Here is a 25744-nt window from a genome sequence, read left to right as displayed (position 1 = left end):
CAATCACCTAAACTCTAAATCAGAAGATTCCCTAGATCTTCCCTCTCTCATCTTCCCTGTCTCATTGGTGAGCAGAGCCTATTGACTCTACCTCCATCCCTCTCATCACTCCCTTCTTCTCCAACCTCCCTGCTTCACTCAAGTCTTCATCACCTTGCTCCTCACTGAGTCTAATGTTCCATCATGTAAAGCACTGTCTGGCTCTTTAATATTCGTTGAATAAAGACATGGACCTTTTTCTATTCAGATTTTCCTATTTCTAGTTTTACTCCACTCTGATTCATATTCTACACTGCAAGCAGAATATTTCTAAACCCCAAATCTAATCCTGTTTCCTCTCCCCTTAAATACTTTGTGGTTTTCACTCTTTGGGTATTTAAATTACTTAAACTATATAAATACGTCCATGGGTCCCTATCACCTAAAAGGTAGAACAAATCCTCCTTAGCATGCTCCAGAAGCTCTTCCTAATAAAAACCCTTCATGTCTTTCTGGCAGAATCTCTCACTATACCTTAGACTCCGCATCCAGCTCTCCTTATAACTCACAGTTCTCTGAGTACAGCAGAGTAACCCATACCAAGCAGGACCTTTATTTAAGCTGCAGTCCAACCCCTCCCCCTCAGCCCTGTCCATATGTTCTTCTTAACAAGAACTGTCCTCCTTGTTAAGACAAACTACTTTACCAGAGCCTAATCTACTGGGATTTTATCAGAGCTTTACCAACTTGGGGGAAGGAAAATTCCCAACTCTAGTCTGCTATATAGCCTTCCACATGAATGGAAAAAATACCCAACTCCAGTACCCCCTAGTCATCCTACCAAAGAGGATGGGGGAAAATAATCTAAGACTCATTTGTGAAGTTCACATCACAGGGGCATAGGCTCACTGAAAGTCTGAGACCTAATCACAGAACTAAAGAACACTTCCCCTCTCCCAACACCTTATATACTAAAGTTCTTTTTACTCAGCACATCATGTCCGCCTTTCCAAAAAACATTACAAAGCATACTAAAAGGCAAAAAAACAAAACAAAAACACAGACAAAGCAGCAGAACCAGACCTAGATATGGCAGGATGTAGGAATTATCGAATTGGGAATTTAAAACAACTATGATTAATATATGAAGAGCTTTAATGGAAAAGGTAGACAACATGCAGGAATAGATGGATAATGTAAGCAGAGAGATGGAAACGCTAAGAATCAAAGAAATGCTAGAGCTCAAAAACACTGAACAGAGATGAAGAAAGCCTTTGAAGAGCTTATCAGTAGACCGCATACAGCTGAGGGAAAAACCTCTGAGCTTGAGGATTTGTCAATAAAAACATCTAAACATGAAAAGCAAACAGAAAAAAGACTGAAGGAAAAAAAACACAGAATGGAGTACCCAAGAACTGTGTGACAATTAGAAAAGGTGTAACATAAATGTAATGGGAATACCAGAAGGAGAAGAACAGAAGCAATATTTGAAGCAATAATGACTAAGAATTTCCCCAAATTAACATGAGACACCAAACCAAAGATCCAGGAGCTCAGGGAACACAAAGCAGGACAAATGCCCCCAAAACTGCACCTATGCGTATCATATTCAAACTTCAGAAAACCAAAGGCGAAGAAAAAACACTGAAAGAAGCAAGGTGGTGGAGGTGGGAAACATCTAACCTGTAGAGGAACAAAGACAAGAATTACCTGCCGCTTCTCCTAGAAACGTGCAAGCAAAGAGAGTAGAAGAAAACATTTAAAGTACTGACAGGAGAAAAAACAACCACCTAGAACGATGTGGTCCTGTGAAAGTACCCTTCAAAAGTGAATGAGAAATAAAGCCTTCCTCAGACAAACAAAAATGGTGGAATTTGTTTCCAGTAGACTTGACTTGCAGGAAATGTTAAAAGAAATTCTTCAGAGAGAAGGAAAATGATATAGGTTAGAAACATGGATCTATATAAAGAAGGGAAGAGCTAATAAATGAAGGTAAAATAAAACCTTTGCTAATTCTTTTCTATTCTTGATCTAACAAATAACAGTTTGTTCAAAATCATAAAAGCAACAATGTATTTACCACTACAGTTTATATATAAGTAAAATGAATGATAGTAATTACACAAACGACAGGAGGGAGGAATTAGGAATATTTTATTATAAGGAACAATCAGGAATATTTTAAGGTACTTGCAGTACCTGTTAAGTGATATTGTGTTATCTGAAAATAGATTCAGAGTAGTTGTAAATGTATACTGCAAATTTTACGGCAACTACTGAGAAAGTTAAAAAAGAGGTATACTTGATATGCTAAGAAAATAAAGAAAATCGAATGATATAAAATGTTTAATTAAAAACAAAAAAGGCAAACAAAGAATGAAACAAAAATAGGAACAAAAATCAAGGGCGATGAATAGAAAAGAGTAACGAACATGATAGATAATAATCCAATCATATCAATAATCACTTTAAACATCAATGGTCTAAATATATCCATTAAAAGATAGAGATTATCAGAGTGGATCAAAAACTAGGTCCCGGGCTTCCCTGGTGGTGCAGTGGTTGAGACTCCGCCTGCCGATTCAGGGGACACGGGTTCGTGCCCCAGTCCGGGAAGATCGCACATGCCGCGGAGCGGCTAGGCCCGTGAGCCATGGCCGCTGAGCCTGCGCGTCCGGAGCCTGTTGCTCCGCAACGGGAGAGGCCACAACAGTGAGAGGCCCGCGTACCGCAAAAAAAAAAAAAAAAAAAAAAGTAAAGGCATAGAGAAAGATATACCATACTAAGACTAATCAAAGCTGGAGTAGATATATTTCAGACACATCAGACCTCCAAGCAAGGAAAATTATCAGAGATGAAAAGGGGCATTACATAATGATAAAAGGGTCACTTCTCTAAAAAGACATAATAATATATAATATGTATGTGCATAACAACAGAGGGTCAAAAGATGTGAGGCAAAAACTGATAGAAAAGCAAGGAGAAACAGATGAATCCAACTATTGTAATTAGAGATTTCACCACCCCTCTAACAGAAATGGACAGATTTATCAGGCAGAAAATCAGTAAGGACATGGTTGAACTCAACAGCACCATCGGTCAAGTGGATATAATTGACATCTATAGGCTATTTTATCCAACAACAGAACACACAGTCTTCTCAAGCTCACAGGGAACATTCTCCAAGACAGACCACATTCTGGACCATATAACACACCTAAATAAATTTAAGAGAACAGAAATCATACAATGTCTGCTCTCAGATAATAATGGATAATAATCGAATTAAATTAGAAATCAACAATATATAGCTAGGAAATCTCAAAATACTTGGAGATTAAACAGGAAAAAAGACAAGGATGTCCCCTCTCACCACTCCTTTTAAATATCATACTGGAAGTCTTAGCTAATTCAATAAAAGAAGAAAATGAAACAAAAAACATATATTTGGGAAGGAAAAAATTACTTTTCCTTGCAGATGACATGATTGTCTATGTAGAAAATCCCAAAGAAACAACAACAACAACAAAAATCTCCTAGAATAAGAAATTGTAGCAAGGTTGTACAAAATAAGGTTAATATAGTAAAGTCAATCACTTTTCTATTTACCAGCAATAAACAAGTGGAATTTGAAACTAAAAACACAATACCATTTACATTAGTACTCCCCTAAAAAAATTCAGGTATAAATATAAATATAACAAAATATGTGCAAGTTATATATGAGGAAAACTAAAAATGTCTGATGAAAGAAATCAGAGAAGAACTAAATAAATGGAAAGACAGCCATGTTCATGGATAGAAAGACTCGAGATAACAAGATATCAATTCTTCCATACTCCATCTATAGATTCAATGCAACCCAAATCAAAATCCTAGCAAGTTATTCAGTGGATATCGACAAACTGATGCTAAAGTTTATGTGGAGAGGCCAAAAGACCCAGAATAACCAGTACAACATTGGAGAAGAAGAAGAAAGTCAAAGGCCTGCCACTATCTGACTTCGAGACTTACTTTAAAGCTACATTAATCAAGACAGTGTGACACTGGTGAAAGAATAAACAAAAAGATCAATGGCACAAAACAGAGAGCCAAGAAATAGACTCATAAATATAAATAAAGTCGACCAATCTTTGACAAAGGAGCAAAGGCAACATAATGGAGCAAAGACAGTCTTTTTAACAAATGGTGCTGGAAGAAATTCATGTCTAATTTCTTACACCCTTCACAAAAATGAACTCGAAATAGATCATAGACCTAAACATAAAACACGCAACTCTAAAACTCTTAGAAGATGACACAGGAGAAAACCTAGGTGACGCTGGGGATGGTGGATTTTTTAGATACAACACCAAATGCACGATCTATGAAAGAAATAATTGACAGGCTGGATTTCATTAAAATTAAAAACTTTTGCTCTGTTAAAGGCACTGTCAAGAGAAAGAGAAGATAAGCCACAGACTGGGAGAAAATATTTGCAAAAGACACACCCGATAAAGGACTGTTATACTGGCAAGTATGTGCAGTAGCAGGCGCTCATAACTTGCAGGTAAGGAAAAAAAAAAAAAAAAAAAGCTAGCTTGAAAAATGTCAGTTTGAGAGTTTCTTACGAAAAGAAACATTTTCTTACCATATAATCACTCCAAAGGAGTTGAAAACTTACGGCCACACAAAACTCTGCACGTGGGTATCTATAGCAAATTTATTCATACTTGCAAAACTTAGAATCAACTGAGATGTACTTCAGTAGACAAACAGATAAATGAACTGTGGAACATCCAGACAATGTAATATTATTCAGCACTAAAAACGAATGATCTATCAAACCATAAAAAGACATGGCAGAACCTTAGATGCATATCACTAAGTGAAATATGTCAATCTGAGAAAACTACATACCGTATGATTCCAACTATACAACAACATTCTGGAAAATGTAAAACTATGGAGATGGTAAAAAGATCAGTGGTTGCCAGGGATTAAAGGGGAGAGAGGGATGAATAGAGCACAGAGAATTTTTAGGGCTGTGAAACTACTCTGTCTCATATTATAGGAGTGGATACACGTCATTACGCATCCGTCAAAACCCACAGACTGTACAACACTGAGTAAATCCTAATGTAAAGATGGACTTCGGGTGATAATGACGTGTCACTGTAGGTTTATCAATTGTAATAAATATACCACACTGGTGGGAACGTTGATACTGGCGGAGGCTGTGCACGTGTGGGGCAGGGAATATATGGGAAATCTCTGTACTCTGCTCTCAGTTTTGCTATAAATCCAAAATCGCTCTAAAAATAAAGTTATTTTAAAAAAAAAGATTTTATAAAAAGGGAATGATAAACCCAAAAGTCAGGTTATCTTTGTGGAGGGAGTGAAAGGAGGTGATGGGGTTATTATGGGTGCAAACAAAGGGCTTGTAGGATTCTGGTTAGCCCTTAAGCTGAGTGGTTGGTACCCAAATGGACCCCTAATGACTTTTCTTTGTCACTGGATTTACCACCCTTAGTGCTGACCTTAGGAGTAATAGCTGTCTGAGATAACTTTTCTTTTTCGTTTAAACCCCATTTTCAGTTTTGCTTTCCAGTTTTCATAGTTAAAATCACCCAAACGGATACAATCTCTTAATTTGGATGCAGTACAACTGGGCTATGATTTAGCATAAGCCATCACTTAATCCTATTTTGTTTGCCTAAGTGTATCATTAAAGTCTTAGATTATTAGTCACCCCCAAGTATGAAAAAAGATTTTGTCTGGGAAGAACAGACTGTCATTAAAACAACTCAGCATTTTTCCAGTCCTAAAAGGCATCTTCCTTGAAAACATTCTGATTCAGCATGTGTGATAACAAGGGCAATCAAGATTTTTTTTTTAAATCTATAAATCACCAAACAGATAAGGAGTCAGGCCATTACTCTTGCCCTCGGCAGGGAGCTTAATCTGGCCGGAAGATCGCTCATTTCCCATTGGAGCCACAGGCTGGAGGTCAGACCACGGGGCTGAATTTCAGTTCTTGAAAGGAGTGCAAAGAAATGAAAAGATTTCGTTCAGAAAAGAGCATGTTCTCTGATGTTTCGGCCCGAGGAATAAAGAATGATAGCATCTCCACAGAAAAGTCTTATACTGGAGACTGTGTCCTGCTAAGGAAATAAGACCTCCAGCCCACCTACCTGCAGACAGAAAGAAATGGGCAAACAAGAAAAAGGGGCCAACAGAGGGGCCTACATAAGAACACACCATTAATTCTATCTATCAGACATTTTACGAGGTAAGCCCTTCACCTTCATGGTTTCACTTAATCCTCCAAACAACCCTGCAAAGGTGAGTCTGCTCATTTGACAGGTGAACGTGCAGACAGTTGTAGCAAGCTGCCAAAGGTTGCCCACTAGCGACTGGTGGAGCCGAGGTTCAAGCCTATGTCTGGCTGTGAATGGATAAAGAAGATGTAGTACATATAGACAACGGAATATTACTCAGACATAAAAAAGAATGAAATAATGCCATTCGCACCAACATGGATGGACCTAGATTTTATCATACTACACGAAGTAAGCCAAACAGAAAGACAAATATCATATGCTATCACTTATATGTGGAATCTAAAAAAATGATACGAATGAACTTATTTACAAGACAGAAATAGACCCACAGACATAGAAAACAAACTTATGGTTACCAAAGGGGAAAGCTGGGGGTGGGGGGAGGGATAAATTAGGAGTTTGGGATTAACAGATACACACTACTATATATAAAACAGATAACCAACAAGGTTCTACTGTATAGCACACGGAACTATACTCAGTATTTTGTAATAACCTATAAGGGAAGAGAATCTGAAAAAGAATATATATATATATATATACACACACACACACACACACATATATGTATATATAACTGAATCACTTGCTGTACACCTGAAACTAACACAACATTGTAAATCAACTACACTTCAATAAAAAAAAAAAACCTGTATCTGTCTGACTCTAAAGCTCATGCTCTTTGCTTTATATCATAGAGGAAAACAACAAGGATTACTGCAGAACTCGGTCTTAAAGCATTACCTCTTAGCAGGGGCTACAAGGCTGCACCCAGCATCTCTTGCCTTCTCCTGTCAAGTGCAATGCTGGCCATACCAGGAAGATGCGGACCCAGCTGAACTTAGCAGGATTCCATTAGGAAGAGGGATTGCTACCATCCTTGGTTCCAAGACCACCAAGCCTGACCCTCACCTCTGCCAGCCACCTCACACATGCGTCACCTCGGCCACAAGAGGAACAAGGTGAAAAAAAAGGAGGGTTTGCTCAAGGCAACTACACCCCTGTCTGCCCCCCGTCCAGCTTCGCCGTGAAGCTACCTCTCCCGATGCTTGTTCTACCGCCAGTGATTTCCACCATTACCTAAGGTCCAACAGGAGACGGCCCTCAGGAGGGAGGTGCTGCTGTAGATGGCGTGCATGTACATAAGATGAACCATCAGCTCCGCCAGCCACCAACAGGAGAGGAGGCGGCCCAGTCCCCGGGCAAGGGTGGGAAGGCCGGCCTTGGGCGAGCCCTGCTCCTGCTGCTGCATCTAAAGTAGAAACAGAAGAAGTCATTAGATGGCAACTCCATTTTTTTTTTTTTAAGAAGATGTTGGGGGTAGGAGTTTATTAATTAATTAATTTATTTTGGCTGTGTTGGGTCTTCTTTCCTGTGCGAGGGCTTTCTCTAGTTGTGGCGAGCGGGGGCCGCTCTTCATCGCGGTGCGCGGGCCTCTCACTGTCGTGGCCTCTCTTGTTGCGGAGCACAGGCTCCAGACACGCAGGCTCAGTAGCTGTGGCTCACGGGCCTAGTCGCTCCGCGGCATGTGGGATCCTCCCAGACCGGGGCTCGAACCCGTGTCCCCTGCATCGGCAGGCAGATTCTCAACCCCTGCGCCACCAGGGAAGCCTCACCTCCATTCTTAAAACCTTTCAGAGTCCCCTAGACAACGTTTTTATAAATTTTCATTTTCGCTGTATCTTCTAAGGGAGGGCTGGTTTAGTTTGCCTCGGGAACACTCGGCGTTCTTGGGTAAAAAAAAAATATGTCCGACAAATACCATATGATATCACATATGTGTGGAATCTAAAAATTATGAGACAAATGAACTTATTTACAAAACAGAAATAGACCCACAGACATAGAAAGCAAACTTACGGTGACCAAAGGGAAAAGGGAGTAGGGATAAATTGGGAGTTTGGGATTAACAGATACACACTACTATATATAAAATAGATAACCAACAAGGACCTACGGTAGACACAGTAATATATTACAAGATGTTCAATATCTTGTAATAACCTATAATGGAAAAGAACCTAAAGAAGAATAGATAGATAGATAACTGAATCACTTTGCTGTACAATTGAAACTAACAGAACATTGTAAATCAACTATATTTCAATTAAAAAAAATTTTTTAAGTCATGTCCAAGCTAGAAAACTCTGTCCAAGAGCAAGAAAAGGGTGGAGGCCACAAGCTAGCCCAGTGCTGAGAACCAAGAAGGGGTTCCGCATCCCTTCACCCCAGCGGCAGCCCTGCCCAAAACCCAGGATGGAGGGCAGTTCCTGATGTGTCCTAGACAAACACAGAAAAGCAAGAGAGTGCGTATACGTTTTCCGGATCTTACACTGACACGATTTTATTAGACTGAAGGCTGCCTGGAAATGCAGAGGTGACGTGACGGCCTTAATTAGGAAGTTGTATCTGCACACATTAGCTGGCAGAGGCTATGGACTTGGCTCAGCAAGGGCTTGACAATTAGGGCTCCAGACACTACAGGAACAAGAGAGGCCCATCCCTAGGAGAAGGTGATCCTGACATGCTTCTCCTCTCCTCTAACCATCAAGGCGCAGGGGTCCCACGGCAGCCAGGAGGGGCGGCAGGCACTGCCCTTAGAGGTGATGGGCTATCTACACTCCAAAGAGTTAATTTCTATTCCATTCTTGAGCATCTATTCTACCACGGTCTCAAACGGTCCTCTTACAGCAAGAAACCAGACCAAGAAATTCTGGCTGGCGCAGTGAAACTGCATAAATGGCTTTCCCCCTTTTGCCATCTGCTTGGTTAGCTATGTCCAGGAAAGCTGTTGTTTTAAATTTTTTAATGTAAGTTGATCAAATTAACAGGAATTTCCTTTCATTTTCTTCAGTTCACCTCAGAAAGCTATTTATTAGGAAACAAAAGTAACTGCTTTGAAGGATCCACCCAGCCAAGTTTGACAGGGGAAGCGCTAGCTGGGAAGGTTATCCAGGAAGGAAGGTGGGGCACAGATGGGTTTGCAGTCTTGCAGGGATCACAGCTCACAGCGACCCAATGCAGACCCCTTTCCCTCTCTAGGCATAACTGAGGGTGGTTTTCATATGAATCCTTACGTCAAGCGTGCATGCTACATGCTACAGAGTCTGGAGCAGAGCATCGACAAGCCGGTGGATGGAGAAATCCTCAGTGAGAGACCCCCTACCTGCCCGATCCCTCGTGTCTACATTATATAATTGAGAAGAAAAAGGAAATAACCCAAACTTCCAACAGTATGGGCTTGGGGCTTGGTTAAATGCGTGAGTGCGCCTCAATCTTACGTAGCCGTGCAAACTATTTTTTGATATAAATGTGCATAAATAAAGAAAGGCTGGAGACACAGACACCAAAATGGCAGCAGTGACGGTAATCTTTGGATAGTAAGATTCTTGTTATTTTTTAACTATTATTATTTTTGTAATCAGGGCAAAAAGTAATGTAACTTTACGATATCGTGAAGACTTTGGTCCTCTCTGTTAAAGAGGCAAGCCCTCTGTTTCTGCAGCCTTCTTGTAAAAAATGCCGAGTCTCAGGACCTCCCCAGGGGAGCCCAGCATCCTCTCTATGAACAAGCAAGCCTGTCTCTCTTTTGTGCTACCCATCTTTATTTCTCCTAACCTTCCCACCTCACTCGGAGACTTTCTTAGTTACACGCTGAGTTGCCCTTTGTTCATTCTCAACCCTTTTTCAGCTCTCTAAAGCAAACTCATTTTGACCAAATGACCATCAGCAAATGAAGAAACAATTACGAATACAGTGTCCATTAGTCTGTGGAGGCTAGAACAGTTCACACCAAGGCAACTGGGAAAGCTAAGACATGAAGAGGCACCTAAAACCATTCCGGACCAACAGAAGGGGCCTTTCTTGGTGCCAGACTCTTGGAGGAAAGCAGATTCCCTGAATGAATGTGATAACGACCTCAAAAGCAGTGCTGACAAAAGACAATCTTTGCACAACTGTCTCCAGTGCTCCCAAATAAGCAACTATGCGCATGGCCTGCAGGCCCCTGAGCAGTTGCCCAACCCCAAGCTCAGGTCCCCTGAAGACCAGAACTGCACCCGAGGCCTTGGAGCGTCACTGGGCGTGCAGCCCCGTCCCAGGGAGAGGAGAAGCATCTAGACAGGAGGGAAGCCACTGTGAGATCAGAACAACAGCCATGCCAGGCCATCAGGAAAATAAGTGTCCGATCACCTCCAGCTCCAGGCGACCACATCTCAAGGTCAGTCCAGAGGCCCTCCTTTCCTTCCCCAAACAATGCACGGTCTAAAATGACACGAGTATCTGTAATTAAGAAGAAACATGAGGTGCATTTTGTGACTGACTGGCCTCCCAATAATGACTTCCCTACTTTCCCCAGGGCCAAACTCGCTCTCCAGGTTTAGAAAGGCATACTTATGGGCTTCCCTGGTGGCGCAGTGGTTGGGAGTCCGCCTGCCGACGCAGGGGACATGGGTTCGTGCCCCGGTCCGGGAAGATCCCACATGCCGCGGAGCGGCTGGGCCCGTGAGCCACGGCCGCTGAGCCTGCACGTCCGGAGCCTGTGCTCCGCAACGGGAGAGGCCACAACAGTGAGAGGCCCGTGTACCAGAAAAAAAAAAAAAAAGGCATACTTATGTGTCACCACTGGACCAGAAGGGCTGGACTTCTCTCTGCAATGCTCCCTTTTTGATGCTGGATGCCTTCCCATCCAGAGTAAGAGAAACATCTATTCCTTAATTGCACAAGTAAACACAGCAGAAGGAAACCAATCCAATTTTTCATTCTATTCGCTTTTACTTAAAAACATGGTTATTAGTCTTTCTTCAGAGTTGTGCTGTTATTACAGCCCATTTATATTTGTCTCTTGTCAATTCAGCAGCGGGAAAAGACACACCACACACAGCTCACCTAACGAGCAGGGTTGCTCACTATTCAACCTCTGCACGCAAAGCGTTTCACTTGAGGTATTTCAAACTGAGGGGAGTGCCAATCTTAAGACCACAGGAAACTGCCGTCAATGGGAATTTTTAGTTAAGGCTCCACTAAAAAATACACCTTAACTCATCTGCGAAGCGCATTTTAAAACACGTTGTATTTTAAAACCTCATTTCATGCAAATTGCATAAAAACGAATATCGAAGCCCTTCCAAGATATGCTAATGATTAAAGATGACAGTGCTCAAAGATGAAAGGTTCTTTTCTTTCGCATACGAATAATACCCATGTTGGAGAGCAGCAAACAGAAGCCTTCCCCAGAGGCAACTGTTCAACTGAGTTACCTCTGCTCCAACCTCCACGCTTGGGTCAAGGGCACTGTAGCCCGTGTCTTGTTCCTTTGTAACACGGGAGCTTCTCTCCAGCCCAGGGTCATAGACCGTACCCCTACTCCCAGGAAATCATTCCCTAATCAGACCCTCACTGCCCCTCCCCAGCATCCGGACCAAGGCCAGTAGTACCGAGTGGTCTCTGGCAGAACAGCAAGTAGGGCCTGCAGTCGGTGTAGCTGTCACAGGACTGGGACCCGGTCTGGCCAGCTTGAGCCTCCAGACCCGCACGTCCACCAGGCCACACTGCTTCCTCCCTCTAACTCCTGTGCGGCTCCCCGAGCTGGCGACAAGGCTCTGTCTGGTCTTCGTCCCTCCCACCCCAACGCGCATTGCGTTAGCCTGTCCTTGCCTCCGTGTTACCGTCTGTGAAGTGGGAGTAACGACAGTGCCTCTCTCCTGGGGTTGTTGCCAGGATGAAAGGCATCAGAACATGGAAAGCCTGGTTAGGAGTAAGTGCTCGGTTAGGGTTACTTCTCACAGTTAGCACCATTCCAGATGCGCCCTAGAACCAGAGCCCACCCCATACACTGAATGGTTTGTCTGCGACGCTGACTGCCAGGCCTGGTCCTTCAGGGGCTGGGCCCGCCCCTGCACCTGCAGCCACTGCCTGCATCTGTCTTCCGCTGGCCTCCTCTGAGATCAAGGATGGTCCCTGCCCAGAATCCTGCCCAGAATGGCCCCTGCTGCTGCCCTCACCTATCAGCCTGGACACCCAGGGCCTCAGTTCTAGCATAAACTTATGTTAGTTCTCACCCTCGGGAGCTTCCCTGGGTGAAATCTGCAACTGGCCCCTTGTACACAGAGGACGAGGAGAGACCAAAGAAAAACAGCCAGACCATTCCGGGTTGGCAGGTGGCAGGTTTAATAAGCAAGGGAGCTTACAGATGAGCCTTGTCTTGGGCGCTGAAAGGCAAGTAGATCTCTGCATCCACTGGCCAGAATTTTAAAGTTTAAATAGAGGCCTTACCTGGGTTTAGTCACATAGTCAGTTCAGATGGTCTCAACAACACCTTCCTCGTTCAAGGTCAAGGCTATGTCCCTGAAATGGCTCCTAGTGTGGGAATGGCAGGCAGAACGTATATTCCAAGGGCAGGGGAGGGGGGAAGAGCCTCCAACAGCCCAGGTCCAGACTGCAGGTCAACCAGTGGTCACATCCTTTCAATGCCCTCCTCCAACAACTTACCCTAGAAATGCCCCTGCTTTGGGATAACAATAACAACAATAATAGTAATAGTTAACACCTCATAGTGTTACATGTCAAGCCCCACTATCTATACAAAATCGTTTAATCCTTATGACAACCCTGTGAGGGAGGTATTATTACTCTTCCCATTTCATTGATAAGGAAACTGAGTCACAACTAAGGTGAGTAACTCACCAAAAGTTCTCAAGCCAAAGCAGAGCAGGGATTCAAACCCTGTAACAATAGGACTGGGCGCAAGAGTCTTTGCTCTTAACCACCAACCTAGTTCCCTATTTGAGCACTGGCTCTTCCCCTCGGGGCAGGAACACAGCCCTCAGCAAGGAAAACCCCCTGGTCCTCCCACACCCAGGCTCACCGTCCCCCTCATATCAGCTCCTCCCTCACTGCATGATTCAACCTGCTCAAGAGTTAAGATGTAGTGGCCCCAGGCTCCCAGCTCAGCAAATAAACAGCATTTCCTGCCTTTCCCTAGACCTCCCCGACCCTGTTCCCCGACCTCACCCCCGGCTCCGTATCTGAGTTCCATAGAACCCTGGGAGAAAAATAAACGGGGCCCATATTCCTAAAACTCCAAATGCCATCAGAGATGGCCTTCAAGTTAAGGCACTGAGGCCTGTTGACAGGCACATTTTCCCCTGTTCATGATTGATGTGTACACATTTCACATGCCATACATTACAGAGGCACCTCTTCTATACTTGACTCATCTTGGATATGTAAATTTACACACTAAAAAAAAAAAAAAAAAAAACTGGGTGAAAGAGAACATTCTCCCAGGGTGGGCCTAGTACTGTAAATTTATGGACTGTGGTTTGCCCAGCTGGGTTCGTCTCCACGGTGAGGCTCTGCTGCCCCCTGGTGGCAAGTCTCTCCCTGCTCTTTAGAGTTTGTGAGTGTTGACCTGAGAAGCTAAGAGCCAAAATTTCAATACTACCATTTCCTATTAACGTTTATTCATTCACACAAGCACTCGTTCAGAGCAAACCTTACTTACAAGCTCTTCCAGTTGGCTTTCTTCTGCCCCCTCCCGGCTTCTCTGAAGGAGCCCTTTCACTACTAGATTAGCTCCCTAGTTTAACTGCTCTCCTTTTAGACCCATTTTTCTCACACGAGGTCACCCCCAGCAACTGCAGAAACCACCTGGCTTGTTTTTATTGCCCTGTAGCTTATTAAACACTTTGCCTTTTCTAGACTGACTTTTCTATGAATCTGCTCAGACCACAGAGAAAGGTTCCAACTTGCCTTTTTGAGTTCCCTGCTTTCGGCAATTGCTACCACTTTGAAAGGGGTAAAAAAAACAGAGAGAGGGGACATAGATGGTACCTGGAGTCTCCAGACCTGACTTAGGTACAGGGAGAAACCCCTTCATTTCCCCAGGCTGAAACTCAAAAACAAGAGCCTTTGGCTAAGGATGTAGGTGAGCGATAATCTCAAAGCTCGCCTCTGTGTAACATATTCAGGACCCTGAGACCCGCCTCTCATATTCCCTCAAGACCCTACAGGGTACAATCAGAAAGGAGGAGACAGACGAGAACTAAGAAGAATGATGATTTGCCTAACAACAAAGTACAGATCCCATAGGGCTAAGCTCCTTAATGGATAAGAGGCAGTTAGGAAAATAATTTGTTTCCTCTTTTTTTATATATATAAATTTATTTATTTTATTTTTGGCTGCATTGGGTCTTGGTTGCTGTGCACGGGCTTCCTCTAGTTGCGGCGAGCGGGGGCTACTCTTCATTGCAGTGTGCGGGCTTCTCATTGCGGAGCACAGGCGCTAGGCGCACGGGCTTCAGTAGTTGTGACTCACGGGCTCAGTAGCTGTGGCTCGCGGGCTCTAGAGCGCAGGCTCAGTAGTCATGGCACACGGGCTTAGTTGCTCCACGGCATGTGGGATCTTCCTGGATCAGGGGTCGAACCCGTGTCCCCTGCACTGGCAGGCGGATTCTTAACCACTGCACCACCAGGGAAGTCCCAATTTGTTTCCTCTTAATGGGTTTAGTCTATGTTTCTCTGAGAATTATCTGTCTTCAAGGGAGGGATGGGGGGTGTGCTTGTGGATGTTTAGTCCAAAAGTTATTGACTGCAACGTTAGAATTAAAAACTTACAGTGGCAAGGAGGTTGTAAAGGAGACAAAATTCGGAGAACCTGAACCCACCCTCCCCCGGGTCTACCCCACCCTCACCCAACCCCCTGCTCTTCTAAGAACTTCGGATAGTGGTTCTCTATCTCTAACAGCATCGGGACCACGCTGCTGGGCCCCGCCCCCGGGTTCCTGATTCATTAGGTCTGGGGAGGGGCCTGAGAATGTGCATTTCTGACAACTTCCCAGGTGATACTGTAGCTGCTGGTCCAGGGACCACACTTGGAGAATCACTGAGTTAGGAGATCAGCTGCCATCACTAAACCACCTCTTTCTTTTACACAATTTTAACCATGATTTTCAAACACAGATTTCAAATTCCTTCACGGCAAAAGAACGATCCTAGACAACCCAAACTGAGGTATGAGAAACCATGTACTAAACATACATCTGCCCAGAATATCAACTTCACTTAAAGATCTGCAGAGAGGAAAACATTCAATGATTTAACTGGTAATTTTTAAACATTAAGTTATTGTTATAATGCAGAAATATACTTCTGAGTACAATGTGCAACTCAGTGAAATTTTTAAGATGAAATAAGGGATTTCTAAGAACCCCCCTATTTGTGCAGGGGGCACCTTTCGGGTTGCCCTCCGAAAATGTCAAACACTGCTGCTGGCCCTGCTCTTTGAACTACGTGTCCAGGCCCCAGTGTGTGTGCACTACGTGTACATATGTGTGCTTGCACATGTGTGCACTGTGTGTGCGTACGTATTATTGTTCTCACCTCCATGGGGATTGTTTTGTTGGGGGGAGGGAGACAGGAATGTCCTTTGAGAAACACTGTTTTTCGGGAACATCAATTGATTACTCACACTTCAGGTGAATTAACGTAGTACACGTGTTCCACGAGGCTAGCTGTGGAATGAGAAAAAAAATCCGAACTAGGAGGAAAAGTGAGGTGGCAATGACGAAGGTGGCTTCCCATGAGCTTCAGACAAGGCTGCTGTCCAGAAGTAGGGAGGCGAGATCCTGGGCAGAAACAGGCACCCAGACCTGAAAGCACACCATTTCTCTCAAACCCTCTTCAACTCCACTCTGTTATCCCATCCAGATCGCCCTGAACAATTCCCAGGCCACGGCAGAGCTATTTCATAAGCAGTTTGTGAAAATACAAGGGCACCTATTATTTGCCAAACAAGAGCTTAGCCAGTTCCTCCTTCCACTTTCCAAGTAATACCACGAGAAGCCAGTTTTCTTTCTCTGGGACGGCCCTGCAGGGGATGCCTACCCCCCAAGTTCCTGGCTGTGCCCAGTTATTATTTCTGGCTGCCACAGTCCACAGAGAATCCGGGTGGGAGCTCCTACCACCAACAGGCCCAAGAGATATGCTGACCTTTATTTTGAAGGCTTATTTCCCAGAAGTATTTCATTTATTATCAGAAATCATGACAATAACGTGTGTTCTTAAACTTGTGGGCACCCCTGTATGAAGACTCACGGATGACCACAGCAACAGAGACAGAAGCATCATCTGCAGAAACACCCATCCAATCCCCGAAAGGCTCTCACCTGTGCGATGAACTCCGGGAAGCTGAGGATGGGCCCGTTGTGGAAGACTGGGTAGTAGAAGACATAGGCCACCATCCAGGGAAAGGAGCAGAAGGTGCGCTCAGCCGGCGGCTGCTGCCAGCAGAGCTCCAGGCTGAAGCTGGTGTAGTACAGGCAGCGAACGGTCAGTGTGAACTGCAGCAAGTAGTACTCATTTTCCGTCTGGTACCACCCTCTCTGCAAAGTCACAAGGAGACAACAACCTTGAGTGGCAAGGAGGGACGTCATCCAGTCTCCCAGGAAGGAGATCTCTTCCACGGGCAGAGCAGCTGTCCCATCCAGGGAGTCGAGAACCACTGAACAGCAGGTAAACATCATCGATCATCAAAACAAGCAATTAATGAGGAACGGGCAGGAGAGTGTCCCTAACATCAGCCATAAGCTTCGCGTTAAGCCTGATGCAACACAGAGTGAAGGTTTTCCCAGATATGCATCTGTCAGATACACCAGCGGACAGCATGGAGATCAGCTACATCCAGTGGGTACTCTAACAGCTCCTTCAACAACTCTGAAGACAATGACAGACTTATACAGGCAGACCTCAGGGTACTGCAGGTTCGGTTCCAGACCACCGCATTAAAGCGAACACTGCAATAAAATGAGTCACACAATTTTTTGCTTTCCCAGTGCACATAAAAGTTATGTTTACGCTATACTGTAGTCTAGTAAACTGTGCAACAGCATTATGTCTAAAAAGACAAAGAACATACCTTAATTTAAAAATACTGTATCACTGAAAAACAGAAAAAATGCTGTTGATCATCTGACAACGCAGGGTTGCCACAAACCTTCAGTTTGTTAAAAAAAAAAAAAATGCAATATCTGCAAAGTGCAATAAAATGGGGTGTGTCTGTAAATGTCACGTGGGATTTATGTGTTCAGTGTATCTTTCCTTTTGTTCTTCTATCATTAATTTGGCTCCACATGTAGTGGAAGACTATTTTCCAAATAAGCTTTAGAGAAACATCATCAAAAGAAATAGTCCCGGGGCTTCCCTGGTGGCACAGTGGTTGAGAGTCCGCCTGGCGATGCAGGGGACACGGGTTCGTGCCCCGGTCTGGGAGGATCCAACATGCCGCGGAGCGGCTGGGCCCGTGAGCCATGGCTGCTGAGCCTGTGCTCCGCAACGGGAGAGGCCACAACAGTGAGAGGCCCGCGTACCGCAAAAAAAAAGAAAAAAAAGAAAAGAAAGAAATAGTCCCTGCCCTCAATGTACCTAAATTCTCATACCAGAGATAGGTATGTAAAAGTATAATTACAACACAGCATGAAAGAATAAAAAGCACGTACAGGGCTTCCCTGGTGGTGCAGTGGTTGAGGGTCCGCCTGCCGATGCAGGGGACACGGGTTTGTGCCCCGGTCCGGGAAGGTCCCACATGCCGCGGAGCGGCTGGGCCCGTGAGCCATGGCCGCTGGGCCTGCGCGTCCGGAGTCTGTGCTCCGCAACGGGAGAGACCATAGCAGTGAGAGGCCCACGTACCGCAAAAAAAAAAAAAAAAAAAAAAAAGCACGTACAAAATTAGGTACGGAACAAAAGACTAAAAGCAAATGTGGTAAAATCTTAATAGTGAGGGCATAAAATTATGGATCATTTTATAATCTTTATATTTTTCTATATTTTCCATATTTTCTATAATACGTATGTATTGCTTTTTTAATGAGAAAATAGGTTATGGAAATAGATACAAGAAATAAAATTGGGACAAAGGAAAGAGTTGTTCACTTGATCCACGAGGGTCTTTTAAGGCTTTACACTGAAAAACTAAGTACCGAACAGAGTTTCTATTCCACGTCCAGGACTTCGGCAGCCACCAAGGAAAACCAAGAAAACCGCATGTGTGAAAGTATGGAAACCCAGGGCAACTAGTTTCTGGTCATTTGCTCGCTCCCCTTCAGCAATATTTTTCACACCACCAGCTTACATAACAAATGGAATACTTATTCACCACCAACACCCATAACTGATGCTAAGAGTCCCCAAATAAAGGATAATTACAACTGGAGACCGTCTTTGAACGTTTGCCAGGTCCCCCAAAAGTTAGGTGTGAATTTGTTTTTATTTTTATCACAAATCTATTTTTTTTTTTTTTTTTCGGTACGCGGGCCTCTCACTGTCGTGGCCTCTCCCGTTGCGGAGCACAGGCTCTGGACCTGCAGGCTCAGCGGCCATGGCTCACGGGCCCAGCCACTCCGTGACATGTGGGATCTTCCCGGACCGGGGCACGAACCCGTGTCCCCTGCATCGGCAGGCGGACTCTCAACCACTGCGCCACCAGGGAAGCCCCCACAAGTCTATTTTTAAGCACACTTATTTAAGTGATCGCCTAGTTTAATCATTCTGGGAAGTTACGTATCTTTGTTAGGAGAGAGACGCTACCCTGCTTATTCTCTTAAGTCCAGGTTTTGAGACATGTGCTTGAAGTATTCACCCCAGTCCATTGGTAAGAGTGAAGAAAAATTAAGGCAGCCTAACAACAGCAAGAATTCTTGAATTTTTAAAATGCTACCATTTTTACAAAATTGCTTAACACGTATTATCTTGTTGGATCCTTAGAACAACTCCATGAGGAAGGCAGAGCAGCTATTACCTCCATTTTCCAAATGACGAAATTAAGACTCAGAGGTTAAACACCGCCTCCAGTTTCAAGAGGAGAAGAGACAGTGAATAGAAGAGACTAGAAAACCACCGGCTCATCCTTCCCGTCGCATTCTTTCCCATGACTGTGCAGATCCAGGCCTCACCAATTCTAAGTGCTATCACTTAAATCAATGAAAAGGTGAACGAATGAGTGAACAAATGAACAAAAATAAAGACACCATGGGAAGCCCAGTTCCACATGACTAAAGAAAGAATATCAAAAGCTTCCCAAGATGTTCTGTGCAAGGAAAATACCTCCCTTATCTGTTCAGGGACTATCGTGGGCTTCTGATGAGATAAGGAATGTGAGAGTTCCCTATAAACCCTGCAGCATTCTACAGATGATTGTTTTATTAAATGCATAGGGGATTTTTTTTTTTTGCTTTTTTGCATATTGCTTTTTTTTCCCCTTTGTTCCTGTGACATCTGGCACCATCCATGCCTGCCCAAACTGGGAGAAAAGGTACAAGGTCAGCGCTGGGCAACCTCCAAGGACTAAGGCATAGTCAGATACAAAAGACTGCAGAACGCAACACCAGGGTTCACATGCATCAACCCCCTGTGGCCACTAGAGGGAGCGCCACCACAGTTCTTCAATTGACTCTTGTCTGAAAACAAAGGCATCTACCTGGATAAAGGCACTGCCAAAGGTGCCTTCTCCTTCCCAATGGTAAAACGGAGACTCTTACCATAACTTCCTCCACATCTTGAAGCCTCAGTGTAGAGAGCAGGAAGAGAGAACAGAGCCATGACAGGAACAGCGACCGGAACTGGGCAACACAGAAGGAGATGGTGGTGTGAATAAGAACCATGGTTGTGCCTTGGGTCTCCAGCACACACCAGCAGGCCCACATCCCATAGGCTGTGAGGATCCAGGGTTTGTGCTGCAGACAGGGAGGGACCCAGTGAGAAAGACATGGGGGGGGGGGGAGGAAGAAAAAAGAGAAGGGTAAGTTAACAGGCATTGCTATTGAAGGTTCTACATAAAAGAGGGTAATGTCTTGTGACCCATTAACCAAACTGTTCTCACTGGCCTGGAGATTTAGTGTAACACAGACAAAGAGGATTCAGAGGGACTTTCCACATTAACCCCAGAGCGATGGCTGCCTAGCCCCAGGTCCCCAGAACTCCACCAGATCCGCCCAGAGAAAGGAGCCACTTTCCTGCCTTCAGCCAAAACCACCCAGACCACTGGATCCCACAACAATGAGATTTATGGCTGACTTTCAACAGACATTATGGGAGCCTGAAGACAGTTAGAAAAGCTGCCAACCTGGCACACTAGCCCCTGCGTACACTATTCTGCAAAACGAAGGTAAGATAAAATACTGGTGCAAACTTCTCAGGAGTCTTACTGAGAAAACTGGACCCTCTAAACCACAAAAGGCTTTCTAAAGTTTAAACCAGAGACTTACAAGGAAATCTCTAATTACATTTTTATTTCATTAGCATATTATTTACAGTCAAGTTTGTGTCACAGAAAAAGTATAGCTTACCCGTTTTCAGTGATAGTGAGGCCTTTGCATAATCAATCCAATTAATACATTTATTCCCATTTTAGGAGAGGATTTTTCTATTTCATTATCAAGTTTTATAGTTATTGACATTGAATAACTAAACAGACAAATTAACATGTCTTTGCTTTTACAATATAGTCTTGGTCCTATCTGGCTGGTAAATCCTTACTTAAAAAACCACAATAATGTTTTAACATTGTTTGAGAGGCAACATATCATAGTGGTGTAATTACTCAAGCTTTGAAGTCCAATTACCTAAAATAAATCCTGGTATCCCCATTAACTAGCTGTGTGACCCTCGGCAACTTACTTAATCTCTCTGTGCCTCGGTTTTCTCAGGTATAAAATTAGGATAGTAACAGTATCTACTTCATGAGGTTGTCGTGAGGATTAACTAAGTTAATGCACGTAAAATGCTTACAATGGTGTCTGCATACACAGGAAGGACAAGGCAAATACTAGTTATTATTCCTATAGGAAAATATGATGTGGCTTTTTGGTGAGCATTCAAAAATAGGATTTCCAGGAATACACTAAGTTGAAAAGTAGGGGCTGCTTGAAATTAGGTCTTCCTGTGAAAACAAAAAGACTTCTTTAAGGGAAAGACAGATGTGGACCGCACACTGTAAATGCCGTCCTTCAGTGCTAACTCTCCCAAAATATTGCCTTAGTACAATTCCTTACCAAACTTCTATTCCAGCCTCAGAGAGAACATTTTAAATGAGGGACTAGGTCAGCCACTTTGAAGTTCCAAGAAAATCAGAGAAATCTGCAGTTCATTTTTACTATTTTTCCATCCTACTACCCTCATTAAACAGCCACATAAATTTGCTTCAAACTTTCCCCCAAGCACTCACCTCTGGACAGAGTTCAATTATAAGGAACAAGGTCACCAGAGACTATTTTAAGAAGTAGTTCTAATGAGCGAAAAAAAGGGAAGGGGTGTCTTTTTCAACTTGATCTATAGCATTTACCACTTGGAGTCTTTTTCCATGTGTGCACAGCTACATACATATACACGTAACACAGCTACGTTTTTATTGAATGCTATTTGATCCATTTGGAAGAAGCCTGTTGGGATTCATTTGGGAACTTAACCACAGACTTAAGCTGCTTCAGCTTGAAAAAACTGGAGGAACCTTCAGGAACTACTTAATAGTGCTGTGCAAACCCCATCTGCTCCAGAGATTCTCTGATGAATTTACCTGTGCTCACAAATGATACCATGGGGGCACACAAGGTTGTCCTATACTCTCATCCCTCACCATCTTCCTCCTGCCGAAGAGTAGAGGCAGACAACGTCTAATTTTCTCTAAGACATCACAGAAAATGCATGCACGTGAACCTCATATTCTCTTCTATCCCTCCTATTACACACTCATCCTCCCCAACGGGCAAAGACAACTCCACTATACACATTCACGGTGGGCAGGTGATAAAAAGGGAAAGATGTGAACAATGCAAAAAAGAAATCACCTGTTTTAAAACATAAATTAGAACCCGACTAACATATTGATTTTTTTCATTCTATAAAGTGAATGCAATTGGAATCCCATCCTTGAAAACACCACTAAGATGCTGATACAGCATGATTAGTCTTCCATGCCTTGTTCTCTGACTGGCATCAGAGGAACAGTCCCCCACCATCAATCCAGCCCTTAGGGCACACCTCCTCTGACCGCTATCCCCCCCTACCCCCCCCCCCCACACACACACACACGCCTAGACCAGCAAGAAGCAGGGCAGAGAGGGCGAGAAGTAGAAATGTGACACTGCCTAGCCGCGCAGGCAGCAGCATAGAAGGTCTGCTGCTCTGAGGAGGAGGGGGGCTTTGCCCAAGTGTTTCAAAGACCGTTTTCATATGCAAAGCCCTAAAGACAGCCCGGTCCCACCTATTTCTACTCCAAAAGTGCTTATGTATTTAGTTTATCAAACCTGTGTCCTCTTTAGCAAAAATGCTTAAATATCAGACATTGAGCCTCTGACATCAAATATGCCAGGAATCTTTTAACTTTTCAAAACTAAAAAAGAAAGTGTGTTATGTTTTATTCCAAAACAATACTTCTGATTCATCACTAGAAAGGCTTTAAAAACGTTTTCTCCAAGTTCTCAGGGCGATCTGGGCAGATACGCACAGTTTTGGTCACAGGCATAATCTATGTCAAGTTCAAGATTTAAAAACCTGCCTAGGGAATTCCCTGGCGGTCCAGTGGTTAGAACTCCGTGCTTTCACTGCTGAGAGCCTGGGTTCAATCCCTGGTCGGGAACTAAGATCCCGCAAGCCAGGCAGCGCAGCCAATGTAATTAATTAATTAAAACCAATTAGTTAATTTTAATTAATTAATTTTAATTAATTGATAAAAGATCTGCCTAAAAGTCAGAATAACCCAATTCATTTAAGTTAAGAGGTTCAAATGACGATTATGATTGGAAACTGCTGTTCACTTGAAATGAGGCACAAAGAATCATGTTGATCAAATAATGTGTACAAATAAAACAATCTTAATTTAATGTTGGGTTGTGATGTTTCTAATTTAGAGATTTAAATTCGAATCAAGTGTTATTTTATATGATGCTTTTTTTTTAACTGAGATTTTTATTGAGACAGTTGTAGACTCTCCTGCAGTTATAAGAAATAACACAGAGAGATCCTCTGGACACTTTACCCAATTTCCCCGTATGGTAACATTTTGCAAAACCAGAATATATCACAACCAGGATGGTGACATTGCAACAATCCACAGACATTCAGGTTTCCCCAGTTTTACCTGCACTCGTGTATGTGTGTGTGTGTGTGTGTGTGTGTGTGTGTGTGTGTGTGTGTGTTTAGTTCTTACGGTTTTATCACATAAAAGGTTTTATCACATATAGGTTCAGTGTCCACCACAGTAAAGATATTGAACAACTCCATCACCACAAGCATCTCTTGCATTGCCCTTTTATAACCACACCCACCTTTTTCCTGCTTCCTTTACCCTACATCCTTAATCCCTGGAAACCACTAATAATCTCTCCGTTTCTAAAATTTTGCCATTCCAAAAGTCATACAGTATGCAACCTTTAGGATTGGCTTTTTTTTTTTTTTTTTAAATTTTCTTGCTTTTTATTTTTTGGCTGTGTTGGGTTTTCGCTGCTGGGTGCAGGCTTTCTCTAGTTGTGGTGAGCGGGGGCTACTCTTCATCGCAGTGCTCGAGCTTCTCATTGCGGTGGCTTCTTTTGTTGCGGAGCATGGGCTCTAGGCACACGGGCTCAGTAGTTGTGGCTCGCGGGCTCTAGAGCGCAGGCTCTGTAGTTGTGGCGCACGGGCTTAGTTGCTCCGCGGCATGTGGGATCTTCCGGGACCAGGGCTCGAACCCGTGTCCCATGCACTGGCAGGCGGATTCTTAACCGCTGCACCACCAGGGAAGTCCCTGGACTGGCTTTTTTTCATTCAGCATAATTCCCTGAAATCCACCCAAGGTGTGACAGGTATCAAAGGACTGCCCCCTTTATATTGCTGCATAGTTTCCACGGTGTGGATGGACCACAGTTTCTTTAACCCTTCACCTGCTGAAGGACATCTGGGCTGTTTTCCAGCTTGGGGCTATTATGAATAAAAACTGAAATGAATATACATGTACAGGTTTTTATGTAAATATGTTTTCATTTCTCTAGGATAAATGCCCAAGGGTGAGCTTGCTGGGCTGCATGGTAGTTGCATGTTTAGAGCTCTGTAAAAACTGCCCAACAGTTTCCCAGAGTGGCCATTTCACATTTCCACCAGCAACATACAAGGGATCCAATGCTGCCTCCTCACCAGCATTTGGTGTTGTTACTATTTTTTACCTGATCAACTCTGGTAGTTGGACAGCGGAATCCCACTGTGGCTTTAACTTGCATTTACCATTATGTTCTTTTAAAGGGTATCAAAGTGTGAGCAACCTGAACCCTGCATCAATAAGATGGACTGAGTGAACTTCGCTGGGGCACAAGAAGCCAGCCCATCAGAACTCTCCTGACCCCCTTAACTCTCTTTATTCCAGGTTCTTCAGTTCCTGATTAGGAGACCAAAAGGAAGGCAGGGGAAGAGGAGAAACTTTTAAAAGTTTAACAAACAGTAAGAAAGAAACTGTACTCTGTTTTCGTGGCAGTTGAGATAAAGCGAGACTAAATACTATGGCCTTTCTGATGGAATTAGGCCAGACTGAACTGGGTAGGCGAACTTGCCCTCGGTTCCCATTGCCCCCTGTGTTTATACTGAACCAATTCTCAAAACAGGGCATAACCGTCTCTCTTTTTGATAGGCTCCCTTAACAAATTAATATCCTGTCTTGTTCATAATACAATAACATAAGAATTTTACATGGTACCTAGCACATAGCAAGTGTTTCATAAACACTGGATAAATGAATGGTTAGAATAGTTGGATGGATAGATGGGTGGACGGATGGGTGGATATGCTTCCCCAGATATTGGGGTTTAACCTGGCAGTTATGACTAAGAACAAGAAATTAGCACCAAAATTTGGGGCTTTTTAGTCACTAATATGAAAACCTGCTGATTTCCAAAGTCTCTGCTTGTACACCTAACCCCTTATGAACAGACTGCTTTGCCAATGCAGATAGGATAAAAAGGTGTTATTTCACATCTCACTGCCTACTGCCTGTTTTCACTCACAGGGATCTCTTACAATCTTGTGCTGGGGGAAGCCTCAAATAGTGCACAACTGATAGGGTACAGGCACCAACCTTTGAAAGCAGACTCTCTGATAGAACCTGATTCCTGTCACCCCAGGGAAGACTTCCGAGAGATCAACAATTTCAGCTGGCGTGTTTCAAAGGCTGAAATCAGCACCCCTGAGAAAAGACCATGGACTTGCGGCCTTTTCTTTTGCAAATCTATATTCTTCAACTCTTCCTCATAGGGAGCCAGGACCCAGCCACAGGAGGAGCTGGCTGGCCATGCCCCCCTCACACCATCTCTTCTTCCCTTCTGCGTTAGCTTGTTCTGTGCTGTGGACACTGAGTGATAACAGGATGTGCCTGAGTGGTTCCCCTCATTAGCTCACCTCTGTAGGGAGGAACAAAAGTGCAAAGGCGTGGT

General features: G+C 43.7%; 1 protein-coding gene across 8 annotated transcripts in view; it reads right to left on the bottom strand.

Annotated features, from left to right (window-relative positions):
• HHAT (hedgehog acyltransferase) overlaps nt 1-25744 on the bottom strand; it is a 365509-nt gene that overhangs the window by 266172 nt on the left and 73593 nt on the right. For 6 of the 8 annotated variants that reach the window (XM_079945495.1, XM_079945499.1, XM_079945494.1 and 3 more), the window contains 3 exons: nt 19835-20029; nt 16469-16684; nt 7383-7554 (listed from right to left, as the gene is read on the bottom strand). In XM_079945495.1, coding sequence (XP_079801621.1) covers nt 7383-7554; nt 16469-16684; nt 19835-20029 — 583 coding nt within the window. The remainder of the gene's footprint in view (nt 1-7382; nt 7555-16468; nt 16685-19834; nt 20030-25744) is intronic. The other 2 variants (XM_079945500.1, XM_079945501.1) reach the window with 1 other exon arrangement.

This window comes from Stenella coeruleoalba (genome assembly GCF_951394435.1).
Source record: "Stenella coeruleoalba genome assembly, chromosome: 1".
Classification (NCBI taxonomy): Eukaryota; Metazoa; Chordata; class Mammalia; order Artiodactyla; family Delphinidae; genus Stenella; species Stenella coeruleoalba.
This window is presented reverse-complemented; position numbering and strand designations above follow the sequence as displayed.